Here is a 25,887-nt window from a genome sequence, read left to right on the forward strand (position 1 = left end):
GGATGGGAGTGAGTTAGGTGTGTTCAGGAAACATCTGGAGAGCAGGACAGTATCCAAAAGGAAGTTCTGAAATCCTGTGCGGACAGGAGAAAGGGCACAGTACAATGGGTGGTCCTGCCGTTTGGAAAAAATGTAAAGTCCTAGAAACACCTTTATAGGGAGCTGGGACCGATCTGTGACTCAAATTTGACTCCACATTGGATCAAACTCTCTCTTGTAACCAGGGATGGTATAACAAGTGCTTACATAATAACTGTTTAACTATACCAGTACCTGAATGATGCTTTTATTATTTTGGTACATTTGTAGAATGAATTCTATTCTTTCTAAACCATAAAACATTTCACTATTTATACTGGGACGGCCAGTAACATTTCTTTCTTTTATCCCCACACCTTTTAACCTCACCCGAGATGTAACAATTACAATTCAGTTGGAAGTATAATTGTCTCTCAAGATTGTAAATGGTCTCAATTTACAATCTCCATCCACTCTCTCATTCAGTGGATGCAAGGCGGGTGAAGTGTCTAATATTATAAATATTAACGATATTGTCCATTTGAAGGAGATTCCTGGTATGAAGTTTTATTGCGTCCTTTGCCCCATTGTCAGCAGTGTGACGGTTGAGTGAGTCATTGGAAAGCCGTTCTATAGCGAGTGCAGACTGCAAACTGCTGATACAGCACAGTGTAGAATGAGCAAAGATTTCTGCTTCTCTTGGCAAGGCTTAAGAGCTAAACCAATCTCCATTTTCCAGATTAGACTGTTTGTTTTCACACTGTTTTAGCTTGTTTTACTTTTTGTTTACACATTTTAACCAGTCATATGCAAACATCTATAATGAATATCTTTCATGGACTTTACATTGGGATAATATGTAAAGGCTACATTTCTATACTATACTATTATACTATACTATACTATACTATACCATACAATACTATACTATTATACTATACTATACTACAATACAATACAATACAATACTATACTACACTACACTACAATGCTATACTATTATACTATACCATACAATATATACTATTATACTATACTATACTACAATACTATACTATTATTCTGTACTAAACTAAACTAAACTAAACTAAACTATACTATACTATACTATACTATACTATACTACACTATACTACTATACTATTATTCTGTACTAAACTAAACTAAACTATACTAAACTATACTATACTATGCTATGCTATGCTATACTATGCTATGCTATGCTATACTATACTATACTATGCTATGCTATGCTATGCTATACTATACTATACTATACTATTATTCTGTACTAAACTAAACTAAACTAAACTATACCAAACTATACTATACTATACTATGCTATGCTATACTATACTATACTATACTATAGGCTCTCAATTGCAAAAAGAAAAGAAAAATCTTCTAGTTTCAGTGAGAATTAATTTGTGCAAAAAGCAAAGGCATATCAGACTTTAACGTGCTCCCACTGACCCACTTTCTCTCTAAATGAACTACAAAGTGAAAATGCCTAAAGCCAGTCATTCCGTTGCATGGTGTCTTTGAGAAGAGCCAAGGGATTTCCATATTGTGGGCCTGTGGCACGGCACAAGTGATGAAATGTTACAAGTTTGTTACAGTAACCAGGAATAAGATCATGCACGTCAGCTCCGAAACATTCACTATCTTTAGTGTCATCCACTATCTGTAACACAAAGAGAGAGAAAATAACAAATAGGCCTTCTCATAAGGTATCTCTTGACCTCAAAATAAAGTAATTATTCTGCTGCTGACGGAAGCGGAAGGTCAGCTACCACCAGAGCTACCACCAGTCCAGATCATAAGAATTTCTGCAAAGAACGTGTCGCTCCATCATGTGGGCGTAGTTAAAAACAACGGGACGCATAAACCTACCACTGTTTCCGGCGCTTTTCCAGATTATCAGCTTGAAATATTGCCTTTTATTACTCATATTTGGTGAGTGATATTTTCCTCCTTGTTTTGCTGGCAATTTTAAAACAACATGGCTTAAAACACAGCTCTAATCCATACTTCTGTTACAAGCAATTTTCTAGGCTATATTATGAAACTTCATTGCCCTCTACTGGCCAATCGGTGTATTGCAGCTGATTTTTTGTTTCAAACGCATGTTAGTCAAACCTTGTGGCCTTTTTGGGGGGGAATTGCAATGATTGAAAAATATATTAGATTTGGTTTGGCAGGTTTTATTTCTTTATTTTGCAGACAAACCAGTAGCCTACAGAAATGAGTTATTTTACAAAAAAGAAATATGAGTAGTATCGCATCTTACAAGACCTGCTTAAAGTTAGGTGTCCCTTATAATATGGAGTTGTTTCTCTGGCTGAGGTAAGCTGTTTAACCCAACAAAAGTACAGAAAAAGTGGTATTAAGTACTAACTACATGTATCAACTTTGAAATACAGTCAAAAAGAAAGTCAAAAACCACTACTAACTCTATGTGAAAGAGAAGAATTTGATTACATACAAGAGGGTACAATGCATGCTCTGGTTGCTTTCATAAAAACTTGAAGCAAAAGGCAAATGTTTGATTCATCCACAGAGAAACAGACCAGGGGAACACTTTACTATCCATTTAAGAGAGCTGAAGAATTAAACAGTCTTGTCAAGTTCCCTTTATGTTTTTCATGACATCCTGGAATATTTCCAAGTGGACGGATCAGTAACATTGATGCCACAAAGTATAGTAGTAGTAGTGTCATGAGAGAGTTGTCTTCACAAACAGTTTTTGAACAGAATATCTTGTCGATTTAACTTCTCTGCATCAGACAACATGCTAATTTGTTTCCAGGCTTTAGTTTGCCCTGTCTGTCCTTTTAGCATGGCTTTCCCAGTGGGAGAGGCTATCCCGCTCTTCTTTACCTGAGTTAAGCAGCTGAGGTGGGACAGACACTAGCTGAGTTGTGCTGAAATGAATGAATGTGTCACAAGAGGATTGTTGCAACAGGAAAGAACTGGAGGGAGACATTCATTTCACAAGCGTCGAGTGGAGTCAGCGCAGATAGCTCTTATGTGTACATGTGTGATAACTGTGTGTGATTCTTATGTGTCTAAGCTGTGTTTTCTCTTGGTCTTGTGAGCATACATGAAGTACATTGTGTGTCCAGTTGCAATGAATAACACAGAGATGATGACAAGATATCCAAAGTGCTCTGGCTGTGGAGCGGAGATGACCATAATGAAGTGAAGCAAATCCATCAAGTAATTCATAGAGCTCTGAACCCCGTTCACGACCCCACGCTCCGACTCTGAGATGTTCTCCTGTAGCAGCTGGGTCACTGTCAGGTCAAAAGACCACAGGCCTGAAATCAAACATCATATTACAATCACTATTCCTTTTTTTGACGCAAGTAATCTTGAACTGTATGAGAATTATGCCTGATAGACCTACCAATACGTGCTGTAATGACGCCCAGAAACAGCAGAATAATGGAGATGTATGAGTCGGGCTGTGTGCCAGTGGGCACATTGTCAAAGAGCACAGTGTTGTTGGTCCAGTGAATGGAGGAGCGGTCCGGTAAGAGTGGCTGGTTAGCCCCACTCCTTAGAGGATAGGTGTGTTTCTGACTCTGGCCAGCCATTCCTCCCAGCTCCGAGGAGTTGGAGTCAATGAATGGCCTCAGCAGGCTCATGTCCATAGGGCTGCCAGGTGCAAAGACGGAGCTAACGCAGAGCAATAAGCAGGCCAGGTGAAGGCAGCTAGAGATGATGCCTGTGTTGACCAGTCCAAAGGTCTTCCTCAGTCTGGTGAACAGGACAGTGCCCATGAGCCCAGTGATAGCTGACACGCCCATCAGAATACTGAGCAAAGAGCCGCTTATGCCCTGAGTATAGGCATAGCCTGTAGTGATGCAGTCAAAGCCCAGAACTGTTGTGTAGAGGAAGGCTAGGCCCATACCAGCCAGAAACACAGGCTGCCTGTAGTACGCCCTCCATCCGTCTTTACAGGTGCTCACAAGGCGCTGTAGTCTCCGAAAACCCAACTCTCTGTGATGTTTCAGACTGAGCTCTTCTGTCAGATATGTAGGTCCCGACCCATTTTCTTGTGCTAAAAGCAAACAAAACTTTATCTTCTCATTACTCTTAAAACTATTTGTATGTCTCAATTAATTTATATTTACTATTTACTTGCCTTGTGCTCTTCTTCTCTCTCCCCTTTGCAGATAAGCCATTTCGACCTCCTCAGCCGGTGGTTTGACTGAAAGTGCTGGCACTATGCGATACACCCGTGACAAGAAGAAAAACTCCACGATAAGAGATACAAGGTTCCAGCCTAGGATGAAGCCACAGCCCACTACATTGGAGGCCAGGGTCATGACCTGACCAACCGCGAGGGGGGCCAGGATGTTGGTCACCTGATCGATTCTCCTCATTGTGGCATTCATCCCTGTTTTCAGAGACAATAATGCACAGGTAGGTTAGTTACACTTCTCTCATCATGTATATATATTTTTTTATTGTTTTAGAAATACAAACACTTTGTTGTTTCTCTCACCAGCTAAGTGGCCGCGGTTGTAGCCTGTGATTACAACAATCCAGTCCCTCTGAATGGCAATGGTCAGCGCGGTGCTTGCCAGGTTTGCCACATCTGCCAGGATGATCACCACCGTATAACAAACCACCTTGTGTAAGTTTTGTGATGCAACAGGTTACTATGACAGCACAGAGTAGCCACAAGCTCAGAGGCATCAGGACCACACAACACAAAGAACAGCAGAAGCAAACCATCATTTTAGTAGTAGATCCAAAAGGCTCTAATAACAGGTGTTTAAGGTCTACTCACAGTGAGCCATCCATCCCAGATCTGCTCGATCCAGTTCTTATATGAGAAGACCAGCATGAGAACAATGCTACAAACTGTCACAGAGATGTTCTGGATAAAGAGCGATGCATGTGCAACTAAAATTAAAGGACAGAACATAACTTTAAACATAAAAATGAATAGAAACTTTGTAAATGTGTTGCATGCATACCTTTGTTTCTCGGGTTGCGATCAACCCAGTCACCGATGAGAGCTCCTAGGAGAAGCACCGATCCGGCTAGTACCAGCCCAAATACTGCAGTCAGGAGCAGGTTTCGTCCATACAGCTCAATAAGAAAGACAGAGATTGCAAAGTGCCACATGCGATCGCCCTGTGAAACACTCGTGTTCAGATATTTGAAATCCAATCACATGTTGAGCTATTATCTTAAGCTTATGAAAAAAATAAGCCTTACCCACATAGATAGTGCCCCACTGACATAAATGAGAAATTTCGGGCCTTTGAGGTAAATAAGAGCTGAACCTTCAGGAAACAAATACAGGATTACATTTACACAATGTGTAAATACTGACAATAGTCATATTCAATTTAGTATCACCTGAAATGTTTTTGGCTTTTTTGTCTCTTCTGTCTCTTCTTCCTCTGTCATTTTCCAGTTCAAACTCCATCACAACTCCACCACACGGAGAAGCTTCAGCTCGATGCGACATTGCTTTCTTTCGATCACGGACAATTTAATCTTTGTAAACATACAACACTATACTTTGTTGTGTGCAATGAATATTTTAAAGTAGAACAAGTAAGTCTTTGATTGTAAATAACATTGAACATATACAATACTTGTGTTCTGTTCAAATGAACACACAGTACTATGACAGAACAGTATATGTGGTAAAAACCACATACACTTTCACAATAAGGTTAATGCAAAGCCTTACCTTCCGATGTTTAAATCACTCCGTGTGCCTGACTCTACACACTGTATCCATGTATCCTAGTTTGGGATGTGGCTGTTTCCTAAAGGCTGGAATTCAGGCAATAGTAGTTGAAAGGCTTAATAACATCACAGTGTTGAGGTGCACCATTGTATGAAAATGCCAGAAAAGCAGAACATGAAGAGAGAAAACAAAGGCAGCCAGCATATTCCAAAGCACGTGATCCAGGACAGACAATATCAGCGCTCACCCACGCCACAAAAAGCACAACTGTGTAACTTGTATGACCCAAAATATACACACGCACAAACATAAGGCATGGACCGTGAGCTGCTCTTGTCCCTCATGACGGGGTCAGACCTGCTGCTCTCTGTTGCACGTAGGGCATACCCACATGCCATAGTGCTCACAAGAAGCAGCTACTCCAAAAGGAATGTACTTTCCACACTGTATATTATTCTGGTGCACCAGTGTCAAACTCCACTAAAAATTGTATTATCTGCATAAGATTATAATTTTTCTTTTTTGCTATAACAATGGTATCTGTATCAATGATAATGTGCATCCCACATGTTCCTTTTATAAAATGTCCATTTAAATAATAGTCTGGATTTGCTGTGTGTCTTGTCAATACAGTTTTATCGTGGTCTGTTTTTAATGTACAAAGATGAAAGAAAAATGTCTACACAACTTATGAAGCTTACAACTTTTATTGTTACTTGTTACACCAAAAGCAACATTTCCAGCAGCTGCCCTTCATCACACCTCTTCAGACATATTGTAAATCTGTGCAGATGAGCCAATAGAGATAGATACAACAGAGATAACAGGCAAGAGTTTGTAAACAGCAGCGGCCCATACTGGATAGTTAAGGGTTTCAGCCATGGGAAAGTGATCCTGCAATACAAAGAGTTAAATGACAAATTGTTTGCTTGTTAAATTTTTCCGCACATGTATGGCGGTGGCGCAGTGGTTAGCGCTTGCGCTTCACAGCTAGAAGGTCCCGGGTTCGATTCCCCCTAACAATAAAAACATGTATAATAGATTAATCCTTCAGCCAGGTGTTTCTGACCATTAGCCTGGCTCCACATCTGGAGATGGGTCCACGAGCACTGCCCTTCATTGGCTGCCCTCTGCTCCTACAGGGCATTGAGAATGGGTCAAATGCAGAGAATGAATTTCCCTAAGGGGATTAATAAAAAGTAGATCTACCTTATACTATGTACACAGTCATAACTGTAATAGAAAGCAAATATAAATGTAAAAAGCCAAGTTTTATTCAGAACCTTTTATTCCCAGTTTAATTCTGAGATAAATCATTTGCAGTTTTTGTTTTTGGCACTATTTAACTAGTTAAAAAGATTTATTATGCATCAGTTTTATGGAATTGATTGTGTCTGAATTGGAAATTAATGTTGTTATTGCAAAATTCAAGGAATGATTTACTCATATCATGCAATTCTCCAAATAAGTAATAATTTGTGCATAATCCCAATGTCACTTTATCTGTTCTGCTCTTTGGGAACAAAGGTCGGTGTCACGTAACGGTCTAGCAGAGGAGTCAGCACCCCCTCGAGATGAGGAAACAGGAGTTGACGAGCGAATCTAAGGACTTTGATTGGTCCCTTGCCCTGTTTGCCTTGAATTAATGAATAATTTTACACTCTAAAAAATTTCACACTCTAAATAATTTTACACTCTGAATGTAGACTGTTGAATTTGAAATATGTAAAAACAATACAATCAATATTTTAAACGTGATTCTTTTTTTTACATTTAAAACACTTTGAATTATGTGTTGAATATTCAGTGTCCAAAATTCGAGGACAAAAAAATTCAAACATGTTTGAATATTGGATGCAGGCTCACATATACGGTAAATGAACACAATAGAATGCACAGTAATTGCTTGTGTGGCTCTTGCTCTGTGGCCTGTCAGTCCAAGGAAGTTGATTTTGAAAATGAGTGGAAAAAGTACCAGAGTATGAGCGGATAATATACTTTTTTTTTTTTTTTTTTTTTTTTAGCTTGACTCCTTTCTGTCTGAAGCAAATGCACTCACTCATAGTCCTCTGTGGGAAAAGCTATTGTGTGACCCGGTGCTGTATACTTCTGACAACCAATGCCAAACAAACATTCATGGCTTTTAGGGCTATTATAGTATATGTTACTCCTGACTGCTTCAGTCATAAAAGAACACGAACACCAATACATTCAACGTCAAATTGTTTCAATAACATAATATGTACATTTTAATGTTTCAACAAATGAAAAGATTTCAGTTTTAATGAAAACAAACAATCTGGGGGAACTTTTCTTTTTTTTTTTTTTTCAAACATTGTAAACATAACCGAGAGCAATAGGTCTTCATTAATGATTTAGAATTGAATTGATTACACAAAGTAGTATTGGTATGCTTGAGGCATGCAAATAAAACAGAGGTGTGCTTATTTTATAACTTCCAAGGTTCATTTGGTCAGTTATGCTAGTAACAAGTAGACAAATGTTACTAAGCGTATACGTGCCTTTCAGTCATGTGACTTTTGTTGTTATGGCGGCCATTTTGAATACCGAAGTAGAATTATGCACTGCTACATGTAACAATATATCTCTACTCAGGATGAAATAGAAAGACATTTGATTGACAGTGACATTTGTATGTACTCGTAATCATTGCTCAAGCGGGCAAACGTTTATATGAAGAAACCAGTGAGTCAGTGTTTAAGACGTTAGCATGCTACTGGTTAGCATTTAGCTTCCACAGCTCAGCTCTGACCTCTCTGAGAGAAAGCCCTGAACCACACTCCAAACATCTAGCCTTGGATACAACATGTGACAGAGGTCAGAGCTGAGCTGTTACTGTAGTATTTCATCAGAGTTCATAGATGTGTGCTGTGTTGAAGGAAGCCACTGACAGTTGATTAATGACAGTTGCTACCAGGTAGCATGCTAACTTCTCGAGCAGCTTAAACACTGCCTCAGACTCTGTTGACATGACAAACTGTAGAAATCACAGAGAAAGGTTTTCTGTTTCCTCTTTGATGCAGTACACACATAGTACATGCCGTAGTACTGCATAATGCTACTTCGGTATTGAAAATGGCTGCCGGAACTATGTGTGATGTCATTGAAAACGCATCTATAGGTGCTTATTTTGCTGACTTTTTAAGTGAAAGTTCAGACCTAAAGCTTTCTGTTGAGCTGAGGATAGCACTGCTCAGGTGTAACTTCTTCTGTTTCCTTGTCTTACAGTATTTTACCACTGCTGCCAAAGGGATAACAATGCATGGTATCCCCGCCAGGATGAAGATGATGACATAGATCCACACTGGGTAAACCTTTTCTACAAGTGATGGGAATTTTTCCTGTGTGAAAAAACAGTTGTTGTGGGCATTTTAAACTTGTAACATCATGCAATACAGTGAAGCCAGAAACTGCTTTTACCGATTCAGGGTCCCATGCTTTGTAGAGAAGCTTCTCTGAAACTTTAGTGACAAAGTAAAACACCAGAATTGAGAACATAATGGCAGGGCTGATAAATCTCCAAGATATTTGCCAGAAGAAGTTGGGTTTATGCCCGATCATAAATGTTATATCATCGTTGAACCTGCACAAGAAAAATATACGACACAGATGTAATGCCGTCTTGGTGATAGTTGTATGCAAATATCTGTGTTGTCATTACCTGTCTATGCCATATATGTACACAACGGAGAACATCTCACAAAATGCAACGACCAGCAGAGGTATAGAGCCTCCATAAGTGTCAAAAAGTGACAGCCAGTAGTTTCCAGAGCCTTGGATAAAGAGTAGACCCACCAGGCAGCAGACCAGGCATGTTATACCTGACAGCAAGACACGCATTTAGAAAATACAAAGAAAGACATCAAATTCAAAATAAAAGTGAAAATGACAAAAGGACAAATAACAGATGCAAGAAACACTATTGAAACAGTGGATGAATGTATGAAATTCTCTGTGTGAGAGATTATAGAGTAGAGATGCTGAGTGTGTTGCTGGAGACAGATGTGAAAAATTACAAAAAATGAAACATGCAGTTTGTCGGTACCAGTTACAGCCTCTTTTGGCCACGTCTTGGGAAAAACCTTTAGATCCTGTAGCGGAACTAAAACTCCTTCAATGTTTCCAAACATGGAGGAGAGTCCAAGGCAGAAGAGCATGATGAAGAAGAGCACCGACCACAGGGGGGACACGGGCATTTTAGTGATGGCTTCAGTGAACACTATGAAGGCGAGCCCGGTGCCCTCAACTCCCTACACCAACAACACAACATGGATTTACTTTACTCAAAACTGTTTGCTCATAAAGACATACTGAAATTCACCTCGCTAAGAAAAGTCCTCAGATTACAGGTCTTGAGGTCAAGTCCTTCAATAACACCAGGGGTTGTTGTATTGAGATACTGAACCGCCTCCGTGTAGTTACTGCTTGTGATTTGACCCTCGGCCATATCAAAAGCATTCAGTATTGTCAAGATGTTCCTGAAACGCATACAATGGCATGAACACACACCACAAATTATTCACATAAAAGCCTCAAATTACAGGCAGTACCCGCTCAAACAGTTGTCAAATCTCTCTGTCGCTCTGAAGCCGATGATGCTGTAAATGACCGTCGCAGCGTACACAGAGGTGAAGCCGTTGATGATAGAGATAATCACTGCATCCTGCTCACAGTTGTTGCTATGAAACAAGTCAATTCATGTTCAGTTGTCACAGATAACAAAGCATTTGAAGTGTTAGAACTCACTGCACTGAGTTGTAGCTGGAGAAAGAGATGAGCCCACCGAACGCCAAAGAGAAAGAGTAGAACACTTGTGCACCTGCGTCGAGCCACGTGCTTGGTTTAGATAACTCTGACAACTAGAGGAAGAAAAAGTCCATTTTATAATCTATGGCTGCAAATTTTATTTTTGACAAAGAGCAGAACCTGTATAATATTGGGCCGGCAAGTTTATCAAATATTCTACTCACTGTGTGTAAGAGATTTTTCACCTCCTCCAACAACCATAAATGACTCGTACAACTCTTACTTCTGGTGTAAAGAGGAACTTTATTCCATTCATGGAGCCCTTCAGTGTTAGTCCTCTGATCAGGAAGATTGTCAGCACAACATAGGGAAGTGTTGAAGTCACATACACAGCCTAAAAAAAACAACATTTAAATTGCAATTCGATAACGTTGTCGATTGACTTGTCCACACCTTTCCAGTCGTCTCTATTCCCCGGATGATGCACAGGTAGAGTACAGTCCATGCACTGATATGGCACAGAAGTATCCACCACTGTAGCCCGCCGTCCTCTTCAATGCTTGGGGTTATGTTCAGGGTCTGCCTGTACCAGAAGTAGTCCACAGAGGAGCTCCTCTCACACTCCGAGACTAAACCTGTCACTCACATACATTATCGCACATGAAGCCCAGTTTTGTCATTGCATAGAAAATTAAAACATAGGTAATGTATTAATGTACCTGTTAGGTTAGAATTGATTGGGCACTGGCTCCAAGGAAGTGTATCTTGGAATGAATTGAACAGATACCACAAGATCCAGCCGATGATGGTGTTATAGTACAGGCTGATTGTGAGAGACACGCCCATAGATGCAAGACCTGAAAATGGTTTGAGGGAACTTATGCAATGACAGGATTTTCCATATCACATTTGCTGATGTATCTCTGAAAGGGATTAACATACCGATGCCAGTTAAATAGGGGTTAATCGCAGCCCACATTCCTAAACTGGCTCTCCTTAAACGCTGACCGATTGCAAACTCCAGGTGTAGAAGTGGGATTCCCTCCAGAACCAGCAGAATCAAAAATGGAATCATAAAAGCACCTAAACACATCATACAGCGCGATAACTGTAAATATGCACAGTTGGTAACACAAATATCTTCTGAAGACACTTAAAAGTCAATCATTACGGGTCCATGTCAATGTGTAACTTAGCTTTGTTTAGTAGTTTGCAAATTCAGGGGTTTTAGCCTTTTTTAATTAATAATCTGCTTTACCTTTAACTTTATGGGGGAGTTTCAGTAGGTTGGGAGCATTTTTATATCTTTTTAACATTACTTCATGATGATACTAAAATCAGATACCTTTTTATATATTAGTAAAGATTCAACGCGGGTTACCCTACATCCATTGATTAAATACAAAAATTAGAATATCCTAAAAGAAAGGAAGATAAGAATATCATGGTGGCATATTGTAGCCTATTCAGACCCTATAAACATTGCTCTCTACCGTAGTGTTAGTGTTTTTCAACATTCATAAAGTGGAGTACAGTAACGATAAGTTTGTTCAATTTCCATGATACACAAAAGAACAGCCTCTATAAAAGCCTAAGTGTAGATTTAAGAAAAAGAATGAACAATGATTATGCCACTTTATCATAATAACATAGTAACATAATGAGTATAACAAGTGGGTATGAACCTGAACCCACTGTGAATAATAAGAATAATTCCTTGTCAACTCTTATTACAGAAGTTTCTCTCACCTCCTCCGTGGCTCTGGCAGAGGTAGGGGAAGCGCCACACATTTCCGAGGCCGACGCAGAAGCCCACACTGGTCAGCATGTACTGCGCCTTGTTGTCCCACTTGGGCCGGTCCCCTGCCTCCTCCTTCTCCAGACGCTCCAGTTGCTCATATGACAATATTCTGTCCTCCAGCCCTGGGTTTGGGAGCTTAAACTTCATGATATTTTAGCTAAACTCCAGTCAGCTAGTATTAAGAGGAAGACACTGTCCTAAGTGAAGGAGCTCTGTAACAGATTGACCATTTAGTGGGAGATTATTGGCAACAGGGAAGGGGTCTTTATGCTGAGTAAGACTATTCAGAGTTTTATGAAAGGTTCAAAGCACAGACAGTTGAGGATGTGAACAAAGCATTATCTTGCATTTATGCCAGTGCGTCTTGATCTTAGAGTAAAGTGTAAAGTGTGAACTTTGTGAACTTTATGAGTAATATAGGCACAGGCGGGTAGTACCAGTACGGCTACATTTACTCAAGTACAAGCCTGACAGTTTCTATCTTACATGTTGTCAGCTGCATATACAGTGCCTCTCGTAAGTATTCATACACCTTGAACTTTTGCACATTTTGTCATGTTAACAACCCTAAACATAAAGATTTTATTTAGATTTTTTTACTGAACATTCACACACAAGTAACCGACAACTGTGAAGTGAAAGCAAAATGATACATGATTCTGTTATTTTTCAAAAAATAGAAAAGTGAAAAGTGGGGCGTGCACAAGTGTTCATACAGCATTTTCTGAGTGCATTAAATTGCCTTTATACCATTCCTAATGACTCCAGAATGTTCACACCTCACCCTAACGGTTAAATAGAGGTCACCTGTGTGTAATCTACTCAGAATAATTTCAGCTGTTCTTTTAGGCCCTTAGAGCTGTGGTCGGAGTGTATTAGTCACTAAAACACATCATGAAGGCCAAGGAGCACCAGAGAGGTCAGGGATAAAGCTGTGGAGAAGTTTAAAGCAGCATTAAGTTATACAAAGATTTCCCAAGATTTAAACATCTCCCGGAGCAACTGTTCAATCCATCATTCAGAAATGGAAAGAGTAAAGCACCACTGCAGACTTACCAAGACGTGGTCGTTCACCTAAAATATCAGACCGAACAAGGAGAGCACTGGTAAGAAATGCAACCAAGTGCCCCAAGATAACTCTGGAGGAGCTGTGAAGTCCTGCCGCTGAGCTGGGGGAATCTGTACATGGGACAACTATAAGTCGTATCTACACAAATCTGGCCTTCATGAACGAGTGGAAGAAGAAAGCCATTATTGAAAGGAGGCCATAAGAAATCCCGTTTGAAGTTTGCTAGAAGTCATATGGAGGACACGGCTCCATGTGGAAGAAGGAGCTTTGGTCAGATGAGACAAAAATTGAACTTTTTGGCCCAAATGCAAAACGTTATGTATGGAGCAAATCTGACACTGCTCATCGTCCTGAGAGCACCATCCCTAGTGTCAAATATACGGGGGGAGCATCATGCTGTGGGGCTGCTTTTCCTCAGCGGGGACTGGGGAGACTGTAAGAATAGTTATGAAGACGGATGGAGCCAAATATGGGGACATTTTGGAGGAAAACCTGCTGGAGTCAGCAAGAGAACTGTGGCTGGGGCGGAGATTCACCTTCCAGCAGGACAATAACCCTAAATACAAAGCTAAATCTACAATGGAATGGTTCAATAAAAACATATTAATGTGTTAGAATGGCCCAGTCAAAGTCCTGACCTAAATCCTATTGAAAATCTGTGGAATAATGTGAAAACTGCTGTTCACAAACGTTCTTCTTCTAATGTGACAGAGCTGGAGTTGTTTTTTAAAGATGAATGGGCTAAAATGTCAGTCTCTACATGTGCTAATCTTGTAGAGTCAGAACCCAAAAGACTTGTGCTGTTATTACAGCAAAAGGGGGTTCCACAAAGTATTAATTCATGCTGTATGAATACTTATGCACGCCCCACTTTTCGGTTTTCTATTTTTTGAAAAATAACAGAATCATGTATCATTTAGCTTTCACTTCACAGTTGTCGGTTACTTGTGTGTGAACGTACAGTAAAAAAATCAAAATAAAATCTTTATGTTTAGGGTTGTAAACATGACAAAATGTGCAAAAGTTCAAGGTGTATGAATACTTACGAGAGGCACTGTATGTACCCAGAACAAATGTCCTCAAGGGGGACAATAAAGTTTCATTCATTCATTCATTCAAGTATGCGAGTAACTTACTTCATGTTGACCTTAAACATAAAACATAGGCAGTATGTGTGTTGTGCCCCTTTTACTTACAGAAATATAAATTTTTAATACATGTTATGAAATTTTCTTTAGAAATGTGTGTTTTTTTTAACATAATTTCATGTTTCATGAAATTTGGTCACAACTGAAACATTAATCAGACCTTTACACTCACCAACCAACAGTTACTCTACTTTTTTACTTTTACTTGAGTAGCTATTTATTTGGATCATTACTTTTTACTTGTACTTAAGTAAAATTTGAAAGTAACATTACTATTACTTGAGTAAATATTTTGGCAACTCTACCCAAATCTGGTAATAGGCTACATTTGACCTCTAATGACAATATTTCTATACTTTTAAGTGGTTACTCCTTTATGTCTACGAACAGCCTTTTCGGTGACCTTTAGCTGCATGAGTATTCTGACGTGAGTATAATAATTAATGTCGAGTTGAATAGCTTGATAATGAATGATAAACTTTACTCTTAAAATGGATTGCCTTTACACGCCGCACTCCCCTCTTGCGCCACAGGAGACCGCCAGTGCGCCTGTAATCCGAGCTCTGTCCGCCGGCTGAGGTCTGACTCCCGTGTCCCCTGGCAGAGTTTGAGCGAGAGGAGCTGCTCACACACCGCTCACAGTCCAGGCGCCAAGTGCAGCGGTCCCTTCTCCGGTGCTCATCAGCTCCGCCCGCTATGCCCTTGGATACTGCGGCAGCGTGCGTTTCGTTTGTCAATTTGCTTCGTGCCAGGTAGCCTACGCCGGGCCGTTGTTTTGGACTGTTTAGTGACTGTCTGCAGCCTTGTGCACTGCGCTGAACCCATGGAGAAAGTCCAAGGATAACCCGGGCTGCATGGTTGTGCAGGAGAGCTGTCTGGGAGCCGTCTGTCACCTCTCGTTTGTCGCATCTGGTTTCTGATGGTCTGAAGGAGCCCTGTATGGATACAGCATGGCCACGATCGTGTGCAGGGTTCAGTTCTTAGATGATACTGATCCATTTAACAGCACCAATTTCCCTGAGCCGACCAGACCACCACTGTTCACTTTCAGGGAGGAGATCCCTCTGATCAATCAGATCTCTGGAGTCCATAGGCTGCTGAGGGCGCCACAGAAGGTACCATTTTCAAACTATTTTATTCTATATAGCACTTCTAAAATTGTTGGGCTTACATTAAAGTATCAAATATGGCTTAGTAAAATGTTGCCAAGTAAAGTCTTAATATAATTATGACTAAATAAGCTGTGTTAATAATTGTAAACTATACTATAAGGGTCACTATTTTGGTACAAAATTTGCTGAACAATTTTCATGCCTTTTTTTTTTTTTTTTTTACAATACAATACAGTACAATTGCCTCCAAATTCAAAGTTTCCTATTTATTTTTAGGCCACACTTGAATCGAGCTGTTGATTCTGTCCAGTTTGTGGGGCTGTGTCCTGAGTCTACTGTAGTTTGGCTGGATAAGTCACGGCAGCCTCAGGATGTTGTGGATCACCACAAGCCTGGCTTCTATTCTGGTGGCCACTCAGACAGAGCAGCGGGGCGGGATGGTAGCACTTACTACTGTTTGAGGAAGAAATGGGCGGAATTAAAAACACAAACACACAGACAGGCCAGGTTAAGCCATGAAACCCCTCCGCCATATAGAAAGGGCTGTGTTATTCTCTCTGCAGTTTTCCCCATGAGTTTTTTGTCACATTTGAACCAAATTTGTCCTGTGACTCCAAGCAGCTGTGACTTTGGTGTGAGCCTCTAAATGCCATCAACAAACCTGGTGTCTCCAGGCCTGTCTCAGTGGATGCACCGGTCAGCCCAGTATAAATAGCACACTGCTAACACATGGTGCACTGGGAGTCAAAACTGCTTCATTTGCTCTGCCTCACTGAGAAATACTGCTCACTCAGCCTGAAGGGATTTGATGTTTATAGGTTTTCAATTCGTCATCTATACTGGGTTCTTAAAGAATTGACATTTGCTTTTCACCATGAGAAAGCCTCTTGAATAAGTCTTTGAGGTGAGAGGCAAAATCTCCTCATTCTTAAGCAGATGATGATTGAAAAAGTTGTATTATTGAACATTGCTCCATACACAACAACTAAAGGATTCAACTATATCGTGAAATATGTGTATGTTGTATCTGAATTTTTAAGTAAATTATTAATTAACATTCTGCTTATGCATAACTGTACTTCACAATGGCTGACTGTTATAGGCTAGAAACAGATCCACAGTTCATTACAGACTTGGCCTGTCTGCAGTTCATGGCTTAGCGGCCTTGAGGCTTCTGCATAGTTAAATCACGGATGGGAGAAAGCTCTGGGAGAGTGGACTCATTTGACCATCTTTGGTTGGTTTGTTTTCTTATATTTTCTCCATCAGGAATTACAGAGGCCCATAATGAGAAGTTATGCTAAATGCTGTAAAGTACAGGTTCCATCTTCATGCCTGTCCGGACTCCTTTAAATTCTTTTGCACATTGTTCTGCAGAGTTGAGGTTTTGGTTTTTGCATCTGGGAGTGTTGCTTCAGAAGAGGGCCTGGAGTCTGGACCAAGAACTATACAAGATCACACTCCATTCTTCTGTATGAGGACAGGAAAAAGGTTATAGCTATGAGGTTATTTTAAACTTTTTAACAGTAAAATATGGATGGCAGCTTTGTGTAGAGCTGCTGCTCCTCTACAGTTACAGAATCCAACTGCGATAGTTTTGCATAATAAGTCCTAAATTAACAAAACAAATTATATATAACTATACATACATAAATAGGAAATGTATTTATTTTGATAAATACGATGTATCAGTTGAAACATTTCTAGGGTTTATTTTATATTTATTTTATTGTGATCTTAAACCCGGTCAGTGCACTTGGATGGTCTTGGGTGAGAGCTGGGATTTGGGATTTTGTGCTCTCATCTTTGGACCTGGCCTGGTTCTGGGTTCATGTCCTGCAGATCTTCTGCTCCTGGTGATCTCTAGGATTATAGGACTTGTAGTATTTCTATCGCCTATGCACTTCAAGTTTTTCCAAATGAGACAGAAGGTTTTGATAACAATAAATAAAAAAATATCACAAACAGCTTTAATATCAATATATGTACAGTGTTGTTATGAAACGTATGCTAAAGAGAAGCATAAGTAAATGACTGACATGAATAACTACATTTTTTCCAACCAATACAAATTGAATGACTGTAGTTTTTTCTACCATGAGATTTTTCTATAAAATAATTTCTTGAGGCTAATATTTTGAAACTCTTTCCCCTACTCTTTTTTTTTCTTTAGCTGGATGACTGTGCCCTGCAGTTGTCCCATAATGGAAGCTACCTTGACCTGGAGTCCACCCTGGCAGAGCAAAGAGATGAACTGGAAGGCTTTCAGGAGGAGGGAGGGTAAGAGATGATATCATACATTCATTTGTACATTCAATTAGATTCTGTATACAGTATAACGCTATGAAATGTGAACCTCGTGCAAATGGAGACTGCACTCATCAAGCCATATCACAAAGCTGGTTGTTTTTATCCATATCAAATAAATGGTGGCCTACATACTCACCCATTGTTGCAGAATTTCCAGAGTAGGGGTTCATTGGTGACCCTTGAAGTACCATGCCCTGAAGCTCCAGTGAAGTCATGCAGCCACTTACGAGGTGTGGACATATCTCCTAAGTAATCACTCGCCACACATTTGAACTTCAGTGCTGCGTTCTCATTAGATGGAGCCCGACCACATCCATACCGTCAGACTTGGGTAAATTGCTTATAGTATGATTTAGACCTCATATAAGTGGATCTGGATCAAGAAAAGAAAGCATTAAAATGTTTTACTTTTATGCACATTTGCTGGCCAATTGTTTTATTAACCCCACATGTTTTTCGCATGTACAGTGATCTCACATATCACTTTTATATTTTTGAACACTCGTAGCCTGAAGTTGGCATGAGCGTGTCTGGTTGGCTGGACCACAATCACGTGTAGATTTATTTGTCAAACTTGGAATTCATAAGTTGCCCTCTGGATTTGATGTTTCCATTGGACAGCGGAGATGTGTCCTTTTCTTCACTCCATGTGAAATTGTTAGGCGCTTATTGAGAGCTGTGAGGTTAGAGTAGTCCACTTCTTCTCTCGTCAGGCCCCGCAGGCTGCCAGCTGGCACAGTCAGGTATGGATGTGTGTCATTAAACCCACACAGCGTTTTCTATGGAGGCTAGGGTTAAGGTGGTTAGCCAATTATTTTGAAGAAATAGGGCAGTGTGTTTGGTGGTAGATTCTGGCGCTGCTATGCCTGAGATTATACCCCCACGGCGTGGTATTGTTGATATGATGATTATGGAGCTAATGAAATGGCTTACAATGTATTTCGGCTACTCTTGTTGTTTTAAAAATACTTCTCAGGATTTGAGAACAATATCATAACAGCAATGTTTAGTAGCTTTCGTAGTATGTTGACAATGTAAAAGTTATGTGCTGGGGCTGTGCATATTTGGGAAAATAAGTGATTGCAATTTTTCTGGCAAGTGTTACAATTGAGTTTAGATCTCCTTTAAAGGGATATTTTAGGATTTTTGACATAAGGCCTCATTTCCTAGGTATCCAGAGTGTTTTTTAATTCATGCAGTCCTTATGTTTGAAGAGTTTAGTGGTGCTAGGCTAGTGCTAGGCTAGCACATGTCTATGGTAACTAGCAGCCTGCATTAAAAACAGTCTAACCCAAGCACAGTGCACCTGAGGCAAATCACTTATAACACCAGACTACCCATATACATGTCTGTGTTGACTGAATCATTTTTGAAATATAACCATTTTGCATTTTAAAGAACTTATATTTGAGGAGCATCAGCTTCCTGGTTGTAAGCTACACAGTGGCGGAGTGATCTGCTAGGTTATCGGATCTACAGTAATCAATCAATCAATCAAAGTTTATTTATATAGCACCTTACAACAACACAAGGAAGACCAAAGTGCTTCACAGAAAGATAAAACAACAGTAAAAAATCAATCAATCAAATAAGTACAGTAGTTTGTTTACCTGCGGCCGGCATTACACGAGGAATTTTCTACAAATCAGACGTTTGGAGGACCACCCGATGATTTTGAAGAGGTTTTTAATGCAGGCTACTAGCTACCATAGACATGCACTAGCCTAGCACTAGCCTAGCACCACTAAACTCTTCAAATATAAGGACTGCATGAATAATTTAAAAAAAGAATCTCCAGAAATCAACAACTTTGGATAACTAAGAAATGACGCCCTATGTCAAAAATCCTGAAATATCCCTTGAATGTGTTGAAGTCAAGATGTGGTTCAATATGACTCAGAAGACATTAATTGTGAAGAGAAGACCACAAATATGAACTGCTTAATCAACACAAGATTATAACTTATTTGTAGAGGTCTAAACCGAAGCTTTAGAAGTTAAATCATAAAACTTCATAGACAGGATATTTTCGATTCAATCAATTTTGATTAAATTGCATTCAAATGTGCGACCTTGTATGTACAGGACTGGATTTTATTCTGGTCTTACTTTGCAGTTAGCAGCTTTGAGTGTGTCATACAGTATCTCCTCTTGCTCTCCATATAGAAAATCATCAATAATTGTTTGGTAGTTGCTTTAGGCATGGTCAGTCTAATAATGAGATTAACTTCCTCCACTAAGATTTTAAAAACTTTACAGGTCAAACTTCATGGTTATTCTTTGACGTTTTGTTCTTTTTGCATAATCTTGACTCCATTTCTTGAACGGTGTTGTTTTCATGGCGCTCTCTTGGGTTTTCCTGCAATCGTAGCCATCATCCACAGGAAAGCATATTATGTGCTGTCTGCGTTCCTGCCTTCTCCTGATCACTGGCCATGGGCTGCACTTGTAATTGATATTAATGACAGATGACATTCCTGAGGTGCCTGTGTCATACCTGGTCTCTGTACAATCAGATTATGGTGTGATCCTCTGACAGATCGCCGCACAGCCAGCACAGAACCATGTTATAAGAGCTTAAGGCCCATAATCACTTCCACACCACATTTGCAGGCCTGAAGGTCTATCCTGTTTTATATGTCCAACTTTGATTCACGAGTTCAGTGTTCAGCTTAGACATGAATTATACAATGTTTGTTTTTGTTTTTTGTGGTTTATTACTTCATTAACAGACTCACTTTATGGATACAATCGGTTGTGCTCATGTGATATCGTAACATTCAATGAAGCACATAATACTGAGATGGAGGACAGGCCACAGTTCTATTGTAGAAAGTGTCTTATTACTGTGATAATGTGAAAGTATCACCCTTGTTTAACCTCTTACCTTAATCAAGAGCATTTTCTCCAGTTCAGTTTTACCCAAATCTAAAAGCTTCTTGACTGGAGAGTTTACAGCCTATATATAGGCCAATCATCAAGACATGCAAAACTGATATAAATTGATCTTTTTCCTTGTGTTGTTGCCACATTTTCATAGCATTTTTGCCACTTTATCCATTACTTTTCATTTTTTAATGTCACATTTTTTTATGCGTTGTCATCCTCGTTTTTTCTATGCTTTTTTCAAGAAGCTTTTAGATTTGGGTAAAGCCAAACTGGAGAAAAAGTGCTCAGTTCAGGTGGGGGTTAAGCTACTGGCACAATGTTCAATATCTCCTTTGTCAAACAAAATTAACTACGGCATTTCTTTCCCCACTTCAGGTCGCAATTGTCAGTCGGACTGACAAGATTGATGTCTCAGGGTTTGTAGATCCAATTCTTGACCATAAGTTATATGGTTTATTATTATAGGATTTTCTGAGAGGTTATTTCTTTCAATATCAGATTAGTCATTGCATTGTATAGGCCTCTGCTCTCCATTTATGACTGTGGTATTCAATTAAGATAAGATAAGATAAGATAATATAAGATAAGATAATATAAGATAAGATAAGATAAGATAAGATAAGATAAGATAAGATAAGATAAGATAAGATAAGATAAGATAAGATAAGATAAGATAAGATAAGATAAACCTTTATTGATCTCACAAAGGAGAAATTCACTTGTTACAGTCGGCGTTCAAGAAGATCACTCAGAGAATTCTAGAGAAGAAGAGAAGAAGATATTGTGCCCAGACCCAGGTTCTTTCTAAATGCTTCACGATAATGAGCAAATACTCCCCTTTTTTAAGTGTTGCTAACATTATGTGATTCTTTCATTAGTAAAGTTTGTAATCAGTTGAACGTCCTTAAAATGCTCCCCACAGTACAGTTTCATCCTGACTACTCACACAACACTTTTTCGCTTAATCCAGTCAAGAAGTGTTTGCAAGCTGAGAATTTTCACTGAAATCTGTACTGGCTACAAGAAAATGTTATATATCTCTCATGTGTGAAGTCTTACCTTTTTCGCTTGAGTATTGCTTTCGCTTGGCATTGACTGACAGATGATTAGTCAAATCCTCAAGGACACATTTTCCCATGGCTCGTCTTCAGAAGATCACATGTTATTGACTGCCTAATTGATTCAGCATGTGAAATGTCCAGCTGGCACTGCAGAAGACACTTTTTTTTTTCTTTTTTTCCCAAATTCCTCCGCCTTGGTATTGGAGTCAAAAACACGCATGAAAGCCAGCAGCCATTGTGTCAAATATGGCCTTCATTCTTTATTGAGTGCTCTTGATGTGTCTGACAACCGGTTAGAAGTCTGTGTTAAGCCCTATTTCACTGCAGACCTCAAGTATTCAGAGTTCCTAATCGTACCCTATCATCTCTCGCTGGACAGTTTTCATTATTTTCATCTTTCTGACCCACTTGGACATTGTCAGCGCACACAAGACTTTCATTTGGAGGAGGAGAACGGAAAGTGCATTTGAAAAGAACCAGAGGAATTGTCAAACATAGTAGTGCTTAAAGTTAAACTTTACAGAGGCGAAGCACACTATATATCCAATCTGTTTGCTGAGTAGTTTTGTGTTAACAGAATCAAATGGCAGAGTTTAATTGGTTACTGGCTGTCTGAGCGCATGGCAAAATTGGTAATGAATGAAGTTCCCCCCACTGAGATTCGAAGCTTTTATAAATCCTGTGCCCATTTTTTCCATCTTCTTGCGCCCCTTGATGCCAAATTGCTGGCAAGAACTGTTCTCCAGAAATGCTGATTCGGTGGCTCTTAGTGGGGCCTTCTTGTCTGCTATTAATTGCTCTGTAAGCGGTAGTTAGGCTTTAGTTTATTTGTGTGCACTTTCTGTGGTCCCTCATTTGTGTAGTTTTATATACAGGATTAGTACTGCTGTCTTAGATGATGCCAGAGTGTACAGTGCTGGCTGACATCCACCGCTACGTTAGGATTTAGAAGCGACTGTGTTAGGTATACAGTAGTACAATTGAGAGTACAATTCTGAACTGTTTATACACTCTTTTGCCCAGAATTACTTTAAGATTACGGATGAGGTCACTTTATTCTCTCCAATGGGAAATTTGTCCTCACCATTTGCCCCATCAGGAGCAGAGGGTGGCCAAAATGACTCATCTTGAGCTGGGCTCATAGAGAGGAGTGCCTAGTTGGAGGGTTAACCTGTAGTACATGATTTGAGTTGGGTGGTTTGGAAGTAATATAAGGGGTTGTGTGGTGGTGTTGTTGTTGTTGTTGTTGTTATTTGTGATTTCATTTTAAAGGTGCACTATGCAACTTTTCACGTGAAGTTCATATTAGTGCGTATTTGACCTTTCAGTGACCCAGTGGCTATATGGGTGATTAGCTTTACTTTCTGTCCTGGTGGCCCCTATGATGCTTCAGGATCAATTTTAGTTCATGTTTTGAGGATTTCAAGTAGGTTTTCAGAATGAAATGTGTGGAGACAGTTCAACCCGTTATTGTACATGTTTGTGTCGCTGTTTTATGTGGACCCCAGGAGGAATAATTATTGCTGCGGTAAAAACGAATGGGGATCCGTAATAAATATGATAAACATATAGAGTCAGGGAGAGTGCCACTGGCCTAAGCTAGCCACCTGGTTGTTAGGTCACTGAAAGGTCAAATATGCACTAATATCAATTTTTTTTTTTACATTAAACATTGCATAGTGCACCTTTAAACAGCATATGACAGGTTTTAATGCTTTTGAAAATATGACTTATTAGATGAACAACACCAGTTGCATAATTATCATTTTATTTTAGTGAAGAAACAATTTTAATGAAGAAATATTGGGCAGAAATGTTTAAGCTGCTGACAGGAAGTGACATATATAAAGGTAAAGTTCCATAGGAGTTTAACTCATTTCCCATTTACTTAACATAGTTGGTACGGCAACAGTTTAAAATAGTTTACCTTCATCTGTGCCACTTCCTGTCAGTGTCCAATAAGGAAGTGAAACTATAAACATCACAAAAATGGCCAAACTAAAGAACAATATTTAGAGAAATCTTAAATATAAGCTTGTTAACTATGTTTTATCAAAAAATGTGTCTAATGTGTCATATGCACTTTAAGGTTTTATTTGACAGGACAGTTCAGGGTGAAAAGGGTGGAGAGTGGATAGACATTCTGCCAAATGTAGGAGCCAGCACTCAAACACATGACGCTGAGGACATAACAGTGGTCCGCTAAATATACAGCAGCGTTAACCATCAGGTAATCAGCTACACATAATTGTCAACTAGATGAATTGACGTTGACGTACGTATGCTGACCCATATGCAGTAATTAGTAAGTAATGATGTCACTCGTGATCTCTTTATGGGGTACAGCATTGTCTGTATAAGTGTCTAACCAAAATACATAGCACAGTGACTCTGTACCGGGCCGGGTTTATTCAATAATGTGTATTTTGCCTCAGGTATAGATTAATCACAGGGATACTGTTGCAGCAAATGGAGAAATAAAGCAGACCTTTGGGTGAAATATCTTTAGTTACCCATTTTCCTCCACATCATCACAATCTTCTGTATTATTTCAATGTGCAAAATCCACTCAAACAGATGATACTCTACTCTACCTCAGCTTGTTGGTGCATTACACATTGATGTAATCTTCTGATGAACTGCTGCTGTTAAAGAGATAATGCTATGCTAATGCGCTGCTACTGATAGTGTGAGCTGTCTTACATGAGTGGCAGCCAGGGAGCCTGCTGCTGGATCCGAGCCAGCCAGACTCATACGGCTTTTGTAATAAGTGAATAAAAGCCTATTTGTCAGCAAGTCCAATTAAAAGTGTTGCACAACTCTACCTGCTGAGCTGTCAAGAGCCAAGTCTGCCGCATTAAGCAGGACACCGGACTGTGGATTAAATTTGGGTCAAGACGTCAAATTAAGGGCAAAGTAAAACTTTTTACGAGAAAAACAGCACAGTCACTTTCCTGATATTTTCTCAATATTTTCTTTAATAATCTGTCTCCGTTATTTGAGAACTTTTTTTTCTTAACTAGAGGACAAACGGGTGTTTACAAGCATAACATCCTCAGCTTCCAGGGTAATAAGGTGTGAAGTGCCATCTCTGACTGAAATCTATGACACTCAACTATTAAGGAAAGGACTGTCTATTCACTTTCCTGCATTGAGACAAGAACCAAAGAAGCCCAGATCCCAGTGCTGTTCTCTCTAAACACATACAACTTGCACCTTAGAGCAGGGATTTGATTTTATAACAGTGACAATCAATATTTGTATTATATTTTGCACCAATATTTGGAGTTTTATAATGTATAGCTGCTGTATTGTTGATGGGATTGTGTGGGGATGACTGTGTGACCGCTCCAAACCGCTCCAAACAAATCCTGACTGTCATTTGGCGTTAAAGTATAGAATTTCACCTGGCAGTTTATCCGGTCCTGAATAAAGGGCTGCAACTTAATAATTAAAGTGTCAAATTTACAATTGCTGTATTTGTTTTTCAGGAGAGGCAGGAAACACAGCATTATTCTTCGGACCCAGCTGTCAGTCAGAGTCCATGCCTGCATCGGTGAGTAGAAAACTGAAAACAATTTTATTTAAATGCAAAATCAGTTGTGGTCGTTTACTTCTCAGATGCAAATATGGTAACTAGGGAGAATAAGTCGTAATGCATTTTGCGGCACTGTTTCCGTGTTATTACCAAGAAAATGTCCTTATATTGGTTATTTTATGATTACTCATATATCTTTGGAAGAAATTAGGTATGGCCCTTGTTCCATGTATGTAATTATTATGTTATTGCACTTTTAGTTACCATGCTGTTTTGATTTTACTACCATTCTATTGCTGTGATGTTAAGTAAAGTGCGACCCCAGTTACACAGTGGCATGTAAATCATCATGTGTGAGGTCAAATCGTCATTGACCGGGATTATCAAGCCATGGCAGTAGGAAGCAGATGCCTTAAACACCTTTCTTTATGTTGGAAAGTTACTGTGGCCTATCA

General features: G+C 39.5%; 3 protein-coding genes across 7 annotated transcripts in view; 1 reads left to right on the forward strand and 2 right to left on the reverse strand.

Moving 5' to 3' along the window:
- Positions 1-3,078: 3,078 nt before the first annotated feature.
- LOC306966941 (ferroportin) lies at positions 3,079-5,509 on the reverse strand (the record flags this gene model as incomplete). Its single annotated transcript, XM_079561802.1, has 8 exons — positions 3,079-3,338; positions 3,428-4,084; positions 4,169-4,423; positions 4,532-4,658; positions 4,820-4,935; positions 5,010-5,169; positions 5,254-5,321; positions 5,398-5,509. The coding sequence occupies 8 exons, from the start codon at positions 5,507-5,509 to the stop codon at positions 3,079-3,081; spliced, it is 1,755 nt and encodes a 584-aa protein (XP_079417928.1).
- A 1,727-nt stretch (positions 5,510-7,236) lies between these two features.
- On the reverse strand, positions 7,237-12,452 carry slc6a19b (solute carrier family 6 member 19b; the record flags this gene model as incomplete). Its single annotated transcript, XM_079561539.1, has 13 exons — positions 7,237-7,373; positions 8,985-9,099; positions 9,179-9,341; positions 9,420-9,579; positions 9,804-10,008; positions 10,080-10,236; positions 10,309-10,437; positions 10,505-10,617; positions 10,788-10,898; positions 10,958-11,139; positions 11,224-11,361; positions 11,447-11,587; positions 12,254-12,452. The coding sequence occupies 13 exons, from the start codon at positions 12,450-12,452 to the stop codon at positions 7,237-7,239; spliced, it is 1,950 nt and encodes a 649-aa protein (XP_079417665.1).
- Positions 12,453-15,155: 2,703 nt separating this feature from the next.
- Positions 15,156-25,887, forward strand: part of fhod3b (formin homology 2 domain containing 3b) — a 74,740-nt gene continuing 64,008 nt past the window's right edge. For 2 of the 5 annotated variants that reach the window (XM_079560850.1, XM_079560851.1), the window contains exons 1-3: positions 15,156-15,637; positions 17,808-17,914; positions 25,386-25,450. In XM_079560850.1, coding sequence (XP_079416976.1) covers positions 15,473-15,637; positions 17,808-17,914; positions 25,386-25,450 — 337 coding nt within the window. In that variant the 5' untranslated portion in view covers positions 15,156-15,472. The remainder of the gene's footprint in view (positions 15,638-17,807; positions 17,915-25,385; positions 25,451-25,887) is intronic. The other 3 variants (XM_079560853.1, XM_079560854.1, XM_079560852.1) reach the window with 2 other exon arrangements.

Source organism: Gobius niger (assembly GCF_951799975.1).
Source record: "Gobius niger genome assembly, chromosome: 8".
NCBI lineage: Eukaryota > Metazoa > Chordata > Actinopteri > Gobiiformes > Gobiidae > Gobius > Gobius niger.